Source organism: Zonotrichia albicollis, chromosome 32 (assembly GCF_047830755.1).
Source record: "Zonotrichia albicollis isolate bZonAlb1 chromosome 32, bZonAlb1.hap1, whole genome shotgun sequence".
Taxonomy (NCBI): domain Eukaryota; kingdom Metazoa; phylum Chordata; class Aves; order Passeriformes; family Passerellidae; genus Zonotrichia; species Zonotrichia albicollis.
The window spans coordinates 699,232-714,771 of NC_133850.1; the positions used below are offsets into that span (position 1 = coordinate 699,232).

Here is a 15,540-nt window from a genome sequence, read left to right on the forward strand (position 1 = left end):
CATTTGCGACCCCCAGGATTTTTGGGGTGAAACCACCAGAATTTAGGAAGGTCCCAAAGTTTGGGGGTGCTCCAGGATTTTTTTGGGGTGGGACCCCCAGAATTTGGGAACATTTCCGACCCCCAGGATATTTTTGGGGTGGGATCACCAGAATTTGGGAACATTTCCGACCCCCAGGATATTTTTGGGGTGGAAACACCAAAATTCGGGAACATTTCCGACCCCCCAGGATATTTTTGAGGTGGAAACGCCAAAATTCGGGAACATTTCCGACCCTCAGGATTTTGGGGGCGGGGCCACCCGAAGCTGGGGCGTGGCCAGGACGTGGCCCCGCCCCCAAGGGGCGGGAATTGGGTCTGGGGTCTCACCCACCCTGTCCCCTGCAGCCCCAGGCGCCGCGCAGCCTCCGTGTAGAGCCTCAGGTGCCGCTCCAGGTGCTCGGCGTACTCTGAAAACACCAAAAAATGGGGTAAAACAGCGGGAAAACGGGAAAAAATCAGAATTTTGGGGATTTTTGGGGTTCAAACCCCCAAAAAAACGGGGAAAAATCGGAATTTCGGGGTTTAAACCCCCCAAAAAAAACGGGATAAAACAGTGGGAAAATGGGAAAAAAATGGAATTTTGGGGTTCAAACTCCTCTCACTGGTGTACTCTAAAAACACCAAAAAAATGGGATAAAACAGCGGGAAAACGGGAAAAAATCCGAATTTTGGGATTTTTGGGGTTCAAACCCCAAAAAAACGGGGAAAAATCGGAATTTCAGGGTTCAAACCCCAAAAGAATGGGATAAAACAGTGGGAAAATGGGAAAAAATCAGAATTTTTGGGTTCAACCCCTTCTCACAGCATATTCTACAAACACCCAAAAAAAAAAGGGATAAAACAGCATGAAAATGGGAAAAAATCAAATTATTGGGGTTCTAACTCCTGTCACTGGTGTAGTCAACAAACCCCCTCAAAAAAACTGGGATAAAACAGCGGGGAAAACGGGAAAAAAAACGGGATAAAAACGGGAAAACAGGAAAAATAGCGGGAAAACAGGGAAAAAATGGGAAAAGCCCGGGAAAAAAAGCAGGAAAACTGGAAAAAAAGGGAAACAGGAAAAATAGCGGGAAACCGGGAAAAAAACATGGGAAAATGGGGAAAAAAAAAGGGAAAAAAATGGGAAAACAGGAAAAAAATGGGAAAACGGGAAAAAAAACAGGAAAACAGGAAAAATAGCGGGAAAACGGGAAAAATAGCGGGAAAACGGGAAAACAACCCCGGGAAAATGGGGAAAAAAATGGGAAAACAGGAAAAATAGGGGAAAACAAAACCAAGAAAATGGGAAAAAAAAGGGAAACCGGGAAAAGTAGTGGGAAACCGGGAAAAATGGGAAAACAGGAAAAATAGCAGGAAAACAGGAAAAAACATGGGAAAATGGGAAAAAAAACGGGAAAACAAACGGGAAAATGGAAAAAAAATGGGAAAAACCCAGGAAAACGGGGAAAAAAATGGGAAAAGGGGGGAAAAAACGGGAAAATGGGGGAAAAAAACCCGGGAAAATGGGAAAAGTAGCAGGAAAACGGGAAAAAAATGGGAAAAAAAAAATGGGAAAACGGGAAAAATAGTGAGAAACCAGGGGAAAAATAGTGGGAAAACGGGAAAGAAAACGGAAAAATAAACGGGAAAAACAGGAAAATAGCGGGAAATAAATCAGGAAACCGGGGGAACCGACGGGATTTGGGATTTTGGGGGTCCCGGCGGCCTCACCCGAGCGGAACCGGGGGTCCCCGCCTGCAGCCGCGCCCGCAGCCCCCGGATCCGCCCCTGCAGTTCCCGGTGCTGCCGCCGCAGCTCGGGGGGCGCTGTCGGGGCCATCTGGGGAGGGGGGGCACCGTCAGTGGGGGGGGGGGGGAGGGGTCGGGGGAGACCCCAGACCCAAAAATCGCCCCCTCCCCTCCCCCCCCCCTTTCTCACCTTCCGTTCCAGGCGCTCGCGGTCGAACTGGAGCACGGTGAGGCTGGGCAGGGTGGGGAGGGGGCTGCGGGGGGAGGGGCGTTGGAGATTGGGGAGGGGTCTGGGGGCGTTGGGGATATTGGGGAGGGGTCTGGGGAGGGGTTTGGGGGCATTTGGGGATATTGGGGAGGGGATTTGGGGGCGTTGGGATATTGGGGAGGGGTCTCCCAGCCTGGGGAGGGGTCTGGGGAGGGGTTGGGGGCATTTGGGGATATTGGGGAGGGGTCTCAGAGCCCTGGGGAGGGGTCTGGGGGCATTGGGGAGGGGTCTGGGAAGGGCTTTGGAGCATTTGGGGATATTGGGGAGGGGTCTCAGAGCCCTGGGGAGGGGTTGGGGGGTGTTTGGGATATTGGGGAGGGGTCTGGGAAGGGGATTGGGGGCGTTGGGGATATTGGGGAGGGGTCTGGGGGTCTTGGGGATATTGGGGAGGGGTCTCACACCCTGGGGAGGGGTCTGGGAGCGTTGGAGATATTGGGGAGGGGTCTCCCAGCCCCATTGGGGATATTGGGGAGGGGTCTGGGGGCGCTGGGGATATTGGGGAGGGGTCTGGGAAGGGCTTTGGGAGCATTTGGGGATATTGGGGAGGGGTCTCACAGCCTGGGGAGGGGTTGGGGGCGTTGGGGATATTGGGGAGGGGTCTCAGAGCCTGGGGAGGGGTCTGGGGAGGGGTTGGGGATATTGGGGAGGGGTCTCAGAGCCCAATTGGGGATATTGGGGAGGGGTCTGGGTGTGTTGGGGATATTGGGGAGGGGTCTGGGTGTGTTGGGGATATTGGGGAGGGGTCTCCCAGCCCCATTGGGGATATTGGGGAGGGGTCTGGGGAGGGGTCTCCCAGCCCCATTGGGGATATTGGGGAGGGGTCTCCCAGCCCCACTGAGGATATTGGGGAGGGGTCTCCCAGCCCCATTGAGGATATTGGGGAGGGGTCTCCCAGCCCAGTTGGGGATATTGGGAAGGGGTTTGGGAGCATTTGGGGATATTGGGGAGGGGTCTGGGGGCATTGGGGATATTGGGGAGGGGTCTGGGGGCATTGGGTATATTGGGAGGGTCTGGGTGTGTTGGGGATATTGGGGAGGGGTCTCAGGGCCCCATTGGGGATATTGGGGAGGGTCTGGGTGTGTTTGTTTGGGATATTGGGGAGGGGTCTCCAGCCCCGTTGGGGAGGGGTCTCAGGGCCCCATTGGGGATATTGGGGAGGGGTCTGGGTGTGTGTTTGGGATATTGGGGAGGGGTCTCCCAGCCCCGTTGGGGAAATTGGGGAGGGGTCTCCCATTCCCGCTCTCACCGCTTGTTCCCGTCCTTGGGCGTGGCCGGGGGGGGTTTGGGGGCCGGGGAGAGCTGGGGGGGGGGAGGGGAGAGAGGGGGTTAGAGAGGGGGGGGGAGGAACGAACCACCGGGGGGGTCCCGGGGGGGGGGCCCGATGGGTTCCTACCATTCCTGGGGGGTCCCGGGGGGGTCCCGATGGGTTCCTACCATTCCTGGGGGGTCCCGGGGGGGGTCCCGATGGGTTCCTACCATTCCCGGGGGGTCCTGGGGGGGTCCCGGTGGGTTCCTACCATTCCCGGGGGGGTCCCGGTGGGTTCCTACCATTCTGGGGGGGTCCCGGTGGGTCCCTGCCATTCCGGGGGGTTCTGGGGGGGTCCCGATCGGTTCCTGCCATTCCCGGGGGGTCCCGGGGGGGTCCCGAGGGGTTCCTACCATTCCCGGGGGGTCCCGGGGGGTTCCTACCATTCCCGGGGGGTCCTGGGGGGGTCCCGGTGGGTTCCTACCATTCCCGGGGGGTCCCGGGGGTGTTCCTGGTGGGTTCCTACCATTCCCGGGGGGTCCTGGGGGGTTCCTGCCATTCCCGGGGGGTCCCAGCCCATCCCGAGGGGTCCCGGGGTGTTCCCGGTGGGTTCCCCATGGATTCTGGGGGGTTCCCGACCCATCCCGGTGTTTCCCGGTGGGTTCCCGGTGAGTTCCCCAACAATCTCGAGGGGTCCCGGTGCGTTCCCAGCCCATCCCGGTAATTCCCGGTAATTCCCGATAATTCCCGGTGTGTTCCCAGCCCATCCCGGTGTTTCCCAGTGGGTTCCCGGTGGGTTCCCCAATGATCTTGAGGGGTCCCGGTGGGTTCCCGACCCATCCCGGTAATTCCCGGCCGTTCCTGGTAATTCCCAGCAGTTCGCGATAATTCCCGGTGTGTTCCAGCCCATCCCGGTAATTCCCAGCGGTTCCTGATAATTCCCGGTGTTTCCCGGTGTGTTCCCAGCCCATCCCGGTAATTCCCGATAATTCCCGGTAATTCCCGGCGAGTTCCCAGCCCATCCCGGTAATTCCCAGCGATTCCCGATAATTCCCGGTAATTCCCAGCCCATCCCGATAATTCCCAGCCCTTCCCGGTGTGTTCCCAGCCCTTCCCGGTAATTCCCAGTGATTCCCGATAATTCCCGGTAATTCCCGGCGGTTCCCGGTGTGTTCCCAGCCCATCCCGGTGTTTCCCGGTGTGTTCCCGGTGTGTTCCCGGTGATTCCCGGTACTCACGGCGGGCTCCGGTGCCGGCTCCAGCAGCAGCCCCCGCTGGGTCCTGGCCCATCCCAGCCCATCCCGGTAATTCCCAGTGATTCCCGATAATTCCCGGTAATTCCCGGCGGTTCCCGGTGTATTCCCAGCCCATCCCGGTGATTCCCGGTGTGTTCCCGGTACTCACGGCGGGCTCCGGTGCCGGCTCCAGCAGCAGCCACCGCTCCGAGCGCGGCTCCAGCTCCCGGTGCGGCCCCAGCGGCTCCCGGATCCGCACCCACACCTCGAGCAGCGCCCCCGTGCGGCGGCGGCCGTCCAGCAGCTGCGGGGACACGGACGGCGTGGGAGCGGGACAGACAGACACACGGACACACGGACACACGGACAGCGTGGGAGCGGGACAGACGGACACACGGACAGCGTGGGAGCGGGACACACGGACATGGTGGGAGCGGGACACACGGACACACGGACAGCGTGGGACACACGGACAGTGGGGGACACACGGACACACGGACAGCGTGGGAGCGGGACACACGGACACGGGGGGAGCGGGACACACAGACACGGGGGACACACGGACACGGGGGACACACAGACACGGGGGACACACGGACACGGGGGGACACGCGGACAGCGTGAGAGCGGGACACACGGACAGCGTGGGACACACGGACGGCGTGGGAGCGGGACACACGGACAGCGTGGGACACACGGACACGGTGGGAGCGGGACATACGGACACGGGGGGACATACGGACACATGGACACCGTGAGAGCAGGACACACGGACACTCAGACACGGGGGGACACACGGGGACACACGGACACGGTGAGACATACGGACACACGGACACGGGGGACACACGGACACACGGACACACGGACAGCGTGCGACACACGGACACACGGACACGGGGGGACACACGGACAGCGTGGACACACGGACACACGGACAGCGTGAGACACACGGACACACGGACAGCGTGGGAGCGGGACACACGGACACGGGGGGACACATGGACACACCGACACGGGGGGACACACGGACAGCATGGACACACGGACACACGGACAGCGTGCGACACACGGACACGGTGAGAGCGGACACACGGACACTGGGACACACGGACACCGTGGGACACACAGACACACGGACACGGAGGGACAGCGGGACACACGGACACCGTGCGACACATGGACAGCAGGACACACGGACACCGCGGGACACACAGACACGGGGGGACAGCGGGACACACGGACACGGTGAGAGCGGGACACACGGACACACGGACATGGGGGGACACACAGACACCGTGGGAGCAGAGACGATGGGGACCGGGGGGAACGGTGGGGCTGCGAATGAGGGACCACCGGGATGGGGGGAGGGGCACAGCTGGAACATCTGGAACCATCGGGAACATCGGGAAATCCCAGGGATGGAGGAGGAGGAGGAGGGGGCACATCTGGAACCCCCCGGGGCACATCTGGAAGCCCCGGGGGCACATCTGGAAGCCCAGGACAGAGGCAGGGGCACATCTGGAACCCCGGGGCAGAGGAGGGGGCACATCTGGGACCACCAAAGAAGAGGAGGGGGCACATCTGGAACATCTGGAACCCCCGGGACGGAGGCAGGGGCACATCTGGAACCCCCCGGGGCACATCTGGAACCCCCGGGGCACATCTGGAAGCCCCGGGGGCACATCTGGAAGCCCAGGACAGAGGCAGGGCACATCTGGAACCCCGGGGCACATCTGGAACCCCAGGATGGAGGAGGGGCACATCTGGAACCCTTGGGGCACATCTGGAACCCCCGGGACAGAGGAGGGGGGCACATCTGGAACCCCCCAGGGCACATCGGAACCCCCCGGGGCACATCTGGAACCCCCCGGGGCACATCTGGAACCCCAGGATGGAGGCTGGGGCACATCTGGAAGCCCCGGGCACATCTGGAACCCCCCGGGACAGAGGAGGGGGCACATCTGGGACCACCAAAGAAGAGGAGGGGGCACATCTGGAACCCCTGGGGCACATCTGGAACCCCCGGGGCACATCTGGAACCCTCCGGGCACATCTGGAACCCCAGGACGGAGGAGGGGGCACATCTGGAACCCCCCGGGGCACATCTGGAACCCCCCGGACACATCTGGAACCCCCCGGGGCACATCTGGAGCCCCCCCCGCCCCCGCTCACCTCCAGCTGCTCCCTGAGCTCGCAGCTCCGCTCCAGCCCCTCGAGGCGCAGCTGAGCCGAGCCCAGAGCGCGCTCGGCCCGGAACAGACCCCTGAGGGAGCCGGGGCAGAAACGGCACGGAAACGGCACGGAAACGGCACGGAAATGGCACAGAAATGAGCCAAAAGTGCCCCCAAAAATGAGCCAAAAGTGGCACAAAAGTGCCCCCAAAAATGACCCAAAAGTGCCCCCAAAAATGGCACAAAAATGACCCAAAAGTGCCCCAGAAATGACCCAGAAGTGGCCCCAGAAATAACCCAAAAATGACCCCAAAGTGCCCCCAAAAATGACCTGAAAGTGCCCCCAAAAATGACCCAAAAGGACCCAAAAGTGCCCCAGAAATGACCCAAAGGTGGCCCAGAAATGACCCCAAAATGACCCGAAAGTGGCCCAGAAATGACCCAAAAGGACCCAAAAGTGCCCCAAAAATGCTCCAAAAATGATCAAAAAGTGCCCCAAAATGACCCAAAAGTGCCCCAGAAATGACCCAAAAGTGCCCCAAAAATGACCCAGAAAGGACCCAAAAGTGCCCCAGAAATGACCCAAAAATGGCCCAAAATGACCCGAAAGTGCCCCCAAAATGCTCCAAAAATGATCCAAAAGTGCCTCAAAAATGACCCAGAAATGACCCAAAAGTGCCCCAAAAAAGGACCCAGAAAGGACCCAAAAGTGCCCCTGAAATGACCCAAAAATGACCCCAAAGTGCCCCAAAAATGACCCAAAAGTGAGCGAAAAGTACCCAAAAATGACCCAAAACTGGCCCCAAAGTGCCCCAGAAATGACCCAAAAATGACCCAAAAATGACCCAAAAATGGCCCAGAAATGACCCAAAAATGACCCAAAAGTGCCCCCAAAAATGACCCAAAAGTGCCCCAAAAATGACCCAGAAATGACCCAAAAGTGCCCCAGAAAGGACCCAGAAAGGACCCAAAAGTGCCCCTGAAATGACCCAAAAATGACCCCAAAGTGCCCAGAAATGGCCCAAAAATTACCCAAAAATGACCCAGAACTGGCCCCAAACTGCCCCAGAAATGGCCCAAAAACGACCCCAAGTGCCCCAGAAATGACCCGAAAATGACCCAAAAATGACCCAAAAGTGCCCCAGAAATGACCCAGAAATGACCCAAAAGTGACCCAGAAATGACCCAAAAATGACCCAAAAGTGCCCCAAAAATGACCCAGAAAGGACCCAAAAATGACCCAAAAGTGCCCCAAAAATGACCCAGAAATGACCCAAAAATGACCCAAAAGTGCCCCAAAAATGACCCAGAAATGACCCCAAAATGACCCGAAAGTGCCCCAAAAATGACCCAGAAAGGACCCAAAAATGATCCAAAAGTGCCTCAAAAATGACCCAGAAATGACCCAAAAATGACCCAAAAGTGCCCCAAAAATGACCCAGAAATGACCAAAAATGACCCAAAAGTGCCCCAAAAATGACCCAGAAATGACCCCAAAATGACCCCAAAGTGCCCCAAAAATGACCCAGAAAGGACCCAAAAATGCTCCAAAAGTGCCCCAAAAGTGCCCCAGAAATGGCACAAAAATGACCCAAAAATGCCCCAGAAATGACCCGAAAGGACCCAAAAGTGTCCCAGAAATGACCCAAAAATGACCCAGAAATGACCCAAAAATGACCCAGAAATGACCCAAAAGTGCCCCAGAAATGACCCAAAAGTGCCCCCAAAAATGGCACAAAAATGACCCAAAAGTGCCCCAGAAATGACCCAGAAATGGCACAAAAGTGCCCAGAAATGACCCAGAAAGAACCCAGAAGTTCCCCAGAAATGACCCGAAAGTGGCCCAGAAATGACCCAAAAGTGCCCCCAAAAATGGCACAAAAATGAGCCAAAAGTGCCCCAAAAGTGCCCTCGAAATGACCCAAAAGTGCCCTCAAAAATGACCCCAAAGTGCCCCCAGAATGGCCCAGAAATGACCCAAAAATGACCTAAAAGGACCCAAAAGTGCCCAGAAATGACCCAAAAAAGACCCAGAAATGACCCAAAAATGACCCAGAAATGACCCGAAAGTGCCCCCAAAATGACCCAGAAAGGACCCAAAAGTGCCCCCAAAAATGACCCCAAAATGACCCAAAAGTGCCCCAGAAATGCACAAAAATGACCCAAAAATGCCCCAAAGGTGCCCCAGAAATGACCCAGAAATGACCCAAAAGTGCTCCAGAAAGGAATCCCCGACCCCAAAAATCCCAATAAATGCCCCAAAATCCAATAAATGCCCCAAAATTCCCAATCCATGTCCCAATAAATGCCCCCGAAATTTCCCCCATTTTTTACCCATCCCTTTTTTACCAATTTCCCCATTTTTCACCCCAATTTTTACCCTTTTTGCGCCACCTCCAGGCGGATCCCGCAGCTCAACCCCCGAAATTTCCCCCATTTTCACCTCCCCGTTTTTCCCCATTTTCCCCCTTTTTTACCCCAAATCCCGCCCGTTTTTTACCCCCAACCCCTCCCATCCCTTTTACACCATTTTCCCCATTTTTCACCCAAATTTCCCCCCAATTTTAACCCTTTCTGCGCCACCTCCAGGCGGATCCCGCAGCTCAACCCCCGAAATTTCTCCATTTTTACCTCCCCCTTTTTCCCCATTTTTCACCCCAAATCCCGCCCATTTTTTACCCCAACCCTTTTTCACCATTTTTAACCATTTTCCCCATTTTTCACCCCAAATTTCCCCCCAATTTTTACCCTTTCTGTGCCACCTCCAGGCGGATCCGCGGCTCAACCCCCGAAATTTCCCCCATTTTTACCTCCCCATTTTCCCCGTTTTTTCCCCATTTTTCACCCCAAATCCCGCCCGTTTTTTACCCCGACCCCTCCCATCCCTTTTTACACATTTTTCACCATTTTCCCCATTTTTCAGCCCATTTTTTACCCTTTTTGCGCCACCTCCAGGCGGATTCCCCGGCCCAGCAGCCGCCTCAGCCCCCGAAATTTCCCCCATTTTCACCGCACTGTTTTTCCCCATTTTCCCCATTTTTCACCCCAAATCCCGCCCGTTTTTTCCCCCGACCCCTCCCATCCCTTTTTCACCATTTTTAACCATTTTCCCCATTTTTCACCCCAATTTTTACCCTTTTTGCGCCACCTCCAGGCGGATCCCGCAGCTCAACCCCCGAAATTTTCCCCATTTTCACCGCACCTTTTTTCCCGTTTTTTCCCCATTTTTCACCCCAAATCCCGCCCGTTTTTTACCCCAACCCCTCCCATCCCTTTTTCACCATTTCCCCCCTTTTCACCCCAAATTTCCCCAATTTTAACCCTTTTGCGCCACCTCCAGGCGGATCCCGCGGCTCAGCCCCCGAAATTTCCCCCATTTTTACCTCCCCGTTTTTCCCCATTTTCCCCGTTTTTTCCCCATTTTTCACCCCAAATCCCGCCCATTTTTTACCCCAACCCTTTTCCACCATTTTTCACCATTTTCCCCATTTTTCCCCCCATTTTTAACCCTTTTTGTGCCACCTCCAGGCGGATCCCCCGGCCCAGCAGCCGCCGCAGCCCCCGAAATTTCCCCCATTTTTACCTCCCCGTTTTTCCCCGTTTTTTCCCCATTTTTCACCCCAAATCCCGCCCGTTTTTTACCCCAACCCCTCCCATCCCTTTTTCTCCATTTTTTACCATTTTCCCCATTTTTAACCCCAAATTTCCCCCCAATTTTTACCCTTTCTGCGCCACCTCCAGGCGGATCCCCCGGCTCAACCCTGAAATTTCCCCCATTTTCACCGCACCGTTTTTCCCCATTTTCCCCGTTTTTCACCCCAAATCCCGCCCATTTTTTACCCCCGACCCTTTTACACCATTTTTTAACCATTTTCCCCATTTTTTCACCCCATTTTTTACCCTTTTTGCGCCACCTCCAGGCGGATCCCGCGGCTCAACCCCCGAAATTTCCCCCATTTTTACCTCCCCGTTTTTCCCCGTTTTTTCCCCGTTTTTCACCCCAAATCCCGCCCGTTTTTTACCCCAACCCCTCCCATCCCTTTTACACCATTTTCCCCATTTTTCACACAAAATTTCCCCCCATTTTTAACCCTTTCTGCGCCACCTCCAGGCGGATCCCGCGGCTCAACCCCCGAAATTTCCCCCATTTTTACCTCCCCGTTTTTCCCCGTTTTTTCCCCATTTTTCACCCCAAATCCTGCCCGTTTTTTACCCCAACCCTTTTACACCATTTTTCACCATTTCCCCGTTTTTTCACCCAAATTTCCCCCCATTTTTAACCCTTTCTGTGCCACCTCCAGGCGGATCCCGCAGCTCAACCCCCAAAATTTTCCCCATTTTTTCCCCGTTTTTTCCGCATTTTTCACCCCAAATCCCGCCCGTTTTTTGCCCCCAACCCCTCCCATCCCTTTTTCACCATTTTCCCCATTTTTCACCCCAAATTTCCCCCCAATTTTTACCCTTTTTGCGCCACCTCCAGGCGGATCCTGCGGCTCAACCCCCGACATTTTCCCCATTTTCACCTCTCAATTTTCCCGTTTTTTCCCCGTTTTTCACCCCAAATCCCGCCCGTTTTTTACCCCAACCCCTCCCATCCCTTTTTCACCATTTTCCCCATTTTTCACCCCATTTTTTACCCTTTTTGCGCCACCTCCAGGCGGATTCCCCGGCCCAGCAGCCGCCGCAGCCCTCGAAATTTCCCCCATTTTCACTGCACCTTTTTTCCCGTTTTTTCCCCATTTTTCACCCCAAATCCCGCCCGTTTTTTACCCCAACCCCTCCCATCCCTTTTTCACCATTTTTTTACCATTTTCCCATTTTTCCCCCCATTTTTAACCCTTTTTGCGCCACCTCCAGGCGGATCCCCCGGCCCAGCAGCCGCCGCAGCCCCCGAAATTTTCCCCATTTTCACCTCCCCTTTTTCCCCATTTTCCCCGTTTTTTCCCCATTTTTCACCCCAAATCCCGCCCGTTTTTTACCCCAACCCCTCCCATCCCTTTTTTACCATTTTCCCCATTTTTCACCCCAATTTTTACCCTTTCTGTGCCACCTCCAGGCGGATCCCCCGGCCCAGCAGCCGCCTCAGCCCCCGGTGGCCGCGCAGGAGCCGCAGCCGGAACCGAGCCCGGAATTCTGGGGAGGGGGCGGCCCCAAATCAGGGACCACCCCCCCGAGGAGACCCCCGAGGGTCCCCCAGGGCCGCGCCCCCTCCCCAAATTCCCAAATTTCCCCAAAATTCCCGGATTTACCGGGACAATCCGTGCCCTTCACCACCGCGGTCTTGTCCCGCTGCGCCTCGTCCTGGGGAGGGGGAGACGGAATTTGGGGAGGGGGCTCTGAGGGTTTGGAGGCATTCTGGGGGGAAATGGGAATTTGGGGAGGGGGCTCCGAGGGTTTGGGGAAAATGGGAATTTGGGGAGGGGGCTCCGAGAATTTGGGGGGAAATGGGAATTTGGGGAGGGGGCTCTGAGGGTTTGGGGGCATTTTGGGGGGAAATGGGAATTTGGGGAGGGGGCTTCGAGAATTTGGGGGGAAATGGGAATTTGGGGAGGGGGCTCTGAGGGTTTGGAGGCATTTTGGGGGGAAATGGGAATTTGGGGAGGGGGCTCCGAGGGTTTGGGGACATTTTGGGGGTCCCAGGGACAATTAGGAAAAATTCAGGGGGTCCCCGAGCATTGGGGACAATTTGGGGGGGATTGGGGGTAATTTGAGGGGGACAAGGGAGAATTTGGGGAGGGGGCTCCGAGGGTTTGGGGGAAATGGGAATTTGGGGAGGGGGCTCCGAGAATTTGGGGGGAAATGGGAATTTGGGGAGGGGGCTCCGAGAATTTGAGGGCATTTTGGGGGGAAATGGGAATTTGGGGAGGGGTCTTCAAGGATTTGGGGAGATTTTGGAGGGTCTCAGGGGGGATTTTGGGGGTCCCAAGGGGAAATTTGGAACCATTTTTTGGGGTTTTGGGCCATTTTTTGGGGGCATTTTTAGGGTGGGGGGTTGGGCCATTTTTAGGGCCATTTTTGGGCCATTTTTGGGGCGTTTAGGGTCATTTTTGGGGGCATTTTTGGGGACATTTTTGGGGGCATTTTTGGGGGCATTTTTTGGGCCATTTTTTGGTGTTTAGGTCCATTTTTGGGGCCATTTTTTGGGGGCATTTTTTGGGTTTAGGGCCATTTTTGGGGGCATTTTTTGGGGTTTTAGGGCCATTTTTGGGGCCATTTTTTGGGGGGGTTTGGGTCATTTTTGGGCCATTTTTGGGGTCCCAGTTCCATTTTCGGGGGTCCCTCACCTGGCTGGGGTGGGGGAACTCGAAGCGCACGAAGGTGTCCAGGTCACCTGGGGACACACCTGGGGACGGACGGACGGACGGAGGGACAGAGGGACGGACAGAGGGATGGACAGACGGACGGACACCCCCAGGTGAGTGGGGGAGCCCCAGGTGAGCCCCTCCCCCACTCCCATTTTGCCCCTCCCCCACTCCCAGTTAGCCCCTCCCCCACTCCCGTTAGCCCCTCCCCCATTCCCAGTTGCCCCTCCCCCGTTCCCAGCTGGCACCTGGGGGCACGGGGATGCCCCTCCCCCATTCCCGTTAGCCCCTCCCCACTCCCGTTAGCCCCTCCCCCTTTTCCCATTAGCCCCTCCCCCGTTCCCGTTGGCACCTGTGGGCACGGGGATGCCCCTCCCCCATTCCCATTTTGCCCCTCCCCCATTCCCGTTAGCCACTCCCCCATTCCCAGTTTGCCCCTCCCCCATTCCCATTTAGCCCCTCCCCCGTTCCCGTTGGCACCTGGGGGCACGGGGATGCCCCTCCCCCATCCCCATTTTGCCCCTCCCCCATTCCCAGTTTGCCCCTCCCCCCTTTTCCCAGTTAGCCCCTCCCCCACTGCCGTTAGCCCCTCCCCCACTCCCGTTAGCCCCTCCCCCATTCCCAGTTTGCCCCTCCCCATTCCTGTTAGCCCCTCCCCCATTCCCATTAGCCCCTCCCCCACTCCCGTTAGCCCCTCCCCCATTCCCAGCTGGCACCTGTGGGCACGGGGATGCCCCTCCCCCGCTCGATGCCCAGCTCCAGCTCGCTGCTGCCCAGCTCGGGGAACGACCTGCGGGGGAGGGGGGGAGGGGAGACAGGTGTGCCACGCCCACACACACACACAGGTGTGCCACGCCCACCCCCAGGTGTGCCACGCCACACACACACAGGTGTGCCACGCCCACCCCCAGGTGTGCCCCTCCCCCCCACACACACACAGGTGTGCCACGCCCACACACACAGGTGTGCCACACCCACCCCCAGGTGTGCCCATCCAGGTGTGCCCATCCCCCACACAGGTGTGCCCCTCCCCCACCCATCCAGGTGTGCCCCTCCCCCCATCCAGGTGTGCCACGCCCACCCCAGGTGTGTTCCCAGCTGTTCCCCCCTTCACCTGAGCACATGGAACATTCTCAGTTCCCAGGTGTGTTCCCCCCCCACCTGAGCACATGGAACATTCTCAGTTCTCAGTGTTCCCCCCCCTTCACCTGAGCACATGGAACGTTCTCAGTTCCCAGGTGTGTTCCCAGCTGTTCCCCCCCCCCTCACCTGAGCACATGGAACGTTCTCAGTGTGTTCCCCCCCCCTCACCTGAGCACATGGAACGTTCTCAGTGTTCCCCCCCCTCACCTGAGCACATGGAACGTTCTCAGTGTTCCCCCCCTTACCTGAGCACGTGGAACATTCTCAGGTGTGTTCCCCCCCCCACCTGAGCACATGGAACATTCTCAGTGTCCCCCCCCCTCACCTGAGCACATGGAACGTTCTCAGTTCCCAGGTGTGTTCCCAGGTGTGTTCCCCCCCCCTCACCTGAGCACATGGAACGTTCCCAGGTGTGTTCCCCCCCCTCACCTGCGCACATGGAACATTCTCAGCTCCCAGGTGTCCCCCCCCCTCACCTGAGCACATGGAACGTTCTCAGTTCCCAGGTGTGTTCCCAGGTGTGTTCCCCCCCCTCACCTGAGCACGTGGAACGTTCTCAGCTCCCAGGTGTGTTCCCCCCCCTCACCTGAGCACATGGAACGTTCTCAGTCCCCCCCCCTCACCTGAGCACATGGAACGTTCTCAGTTCTCAGTGTGTTCCCCCCACTCACCTGAGCACGTGGAACGTTCCCAGGTGTCCCCCCCCTCACCTGAGCACATGGAACGTTCTCAGTGTTCCCCCCCCTCACCTGAGCACATGGAACGTTCTCAGTGTCCCCCCCCCTCATCTGAGCACATGGAACGTTCTCAGTTCCCAGGTGTGTTCCCAGGTGTGTCCCCCCCCCCCTCATCTGAGCACATGGAACGTTCTGTGTCTCCCCCCCCTCACCTGAGCACATTGAACGTTCTCAGTGTTCCCCCCCTTCACCTGAGCACATGGAACGTTCTCAGCGTTCCCCCCCCTCACCTGAGCACATGGAACGTTCTCAGCGTTCCCCCCCCTCACCTGAGCACATGGAACATTCTCAGTGTTCCCCCCCTTCACCTGAGCACATGGAACGTTCTCAGCGTTCCCCCCCCTCACCTGAGCACATGGAACGTTCTCAGTGTTCCCCCCCCTCACCTGAGCACATGGAACGTTCTCAGTGTTCCCCCCCCTCACCTGAGCACATGGAACGTTCCCAGTGTTCCCCCCCTCACCTGAGCACATGGAACGTTCTCAGCTCCCAGGTGTGTTCCCCCCCTCCTCACCTGAGCACATGGAACGTTCCCAGGTGTGTGTCCCCCCCCTCACCTGAGCACATGGAACGTTCTCAGCTCCCAGCGCGCTCTCGGGGGGGGCCCCCCCCGGCCGTGCTCCCCCCTCAGGGTCTCCATGTGGGAGCGGCACTCGAGGGCCAGCGA

At 57.4% G+C, this 15,540-nt stretch overlaps 1 protein-coding gene across 1 annotated transcript; it reads right to left on the reverse strand.

Annotated features, from left to right (window-relative positions):
* Positions 1–245: 245 nt before the first annotated feature.
* LOC141726089 (coiled-coil and C2 domain-containing protein 1A-like) lies at positions 246–15,540 on the reverse strand (the record flags this gene model as incomplete). Its single annotated transcript, XM_074530401.1, is given in 11 exon segments — positions 246–448; positions 1,752–1,859; positions 1,959–2,022; positions 3,283–3,335; positions 4,687–4,821; positions 6,693–6,783; positions 11,728–11,824; positions 11,941–11,992; positions 12,976–13,034; positions 13,710–13,783; positions 15,431–15,540. Coding segments are annotated over 11 exon segments (846 nt in total). The 3' UTR covers positions 246–418.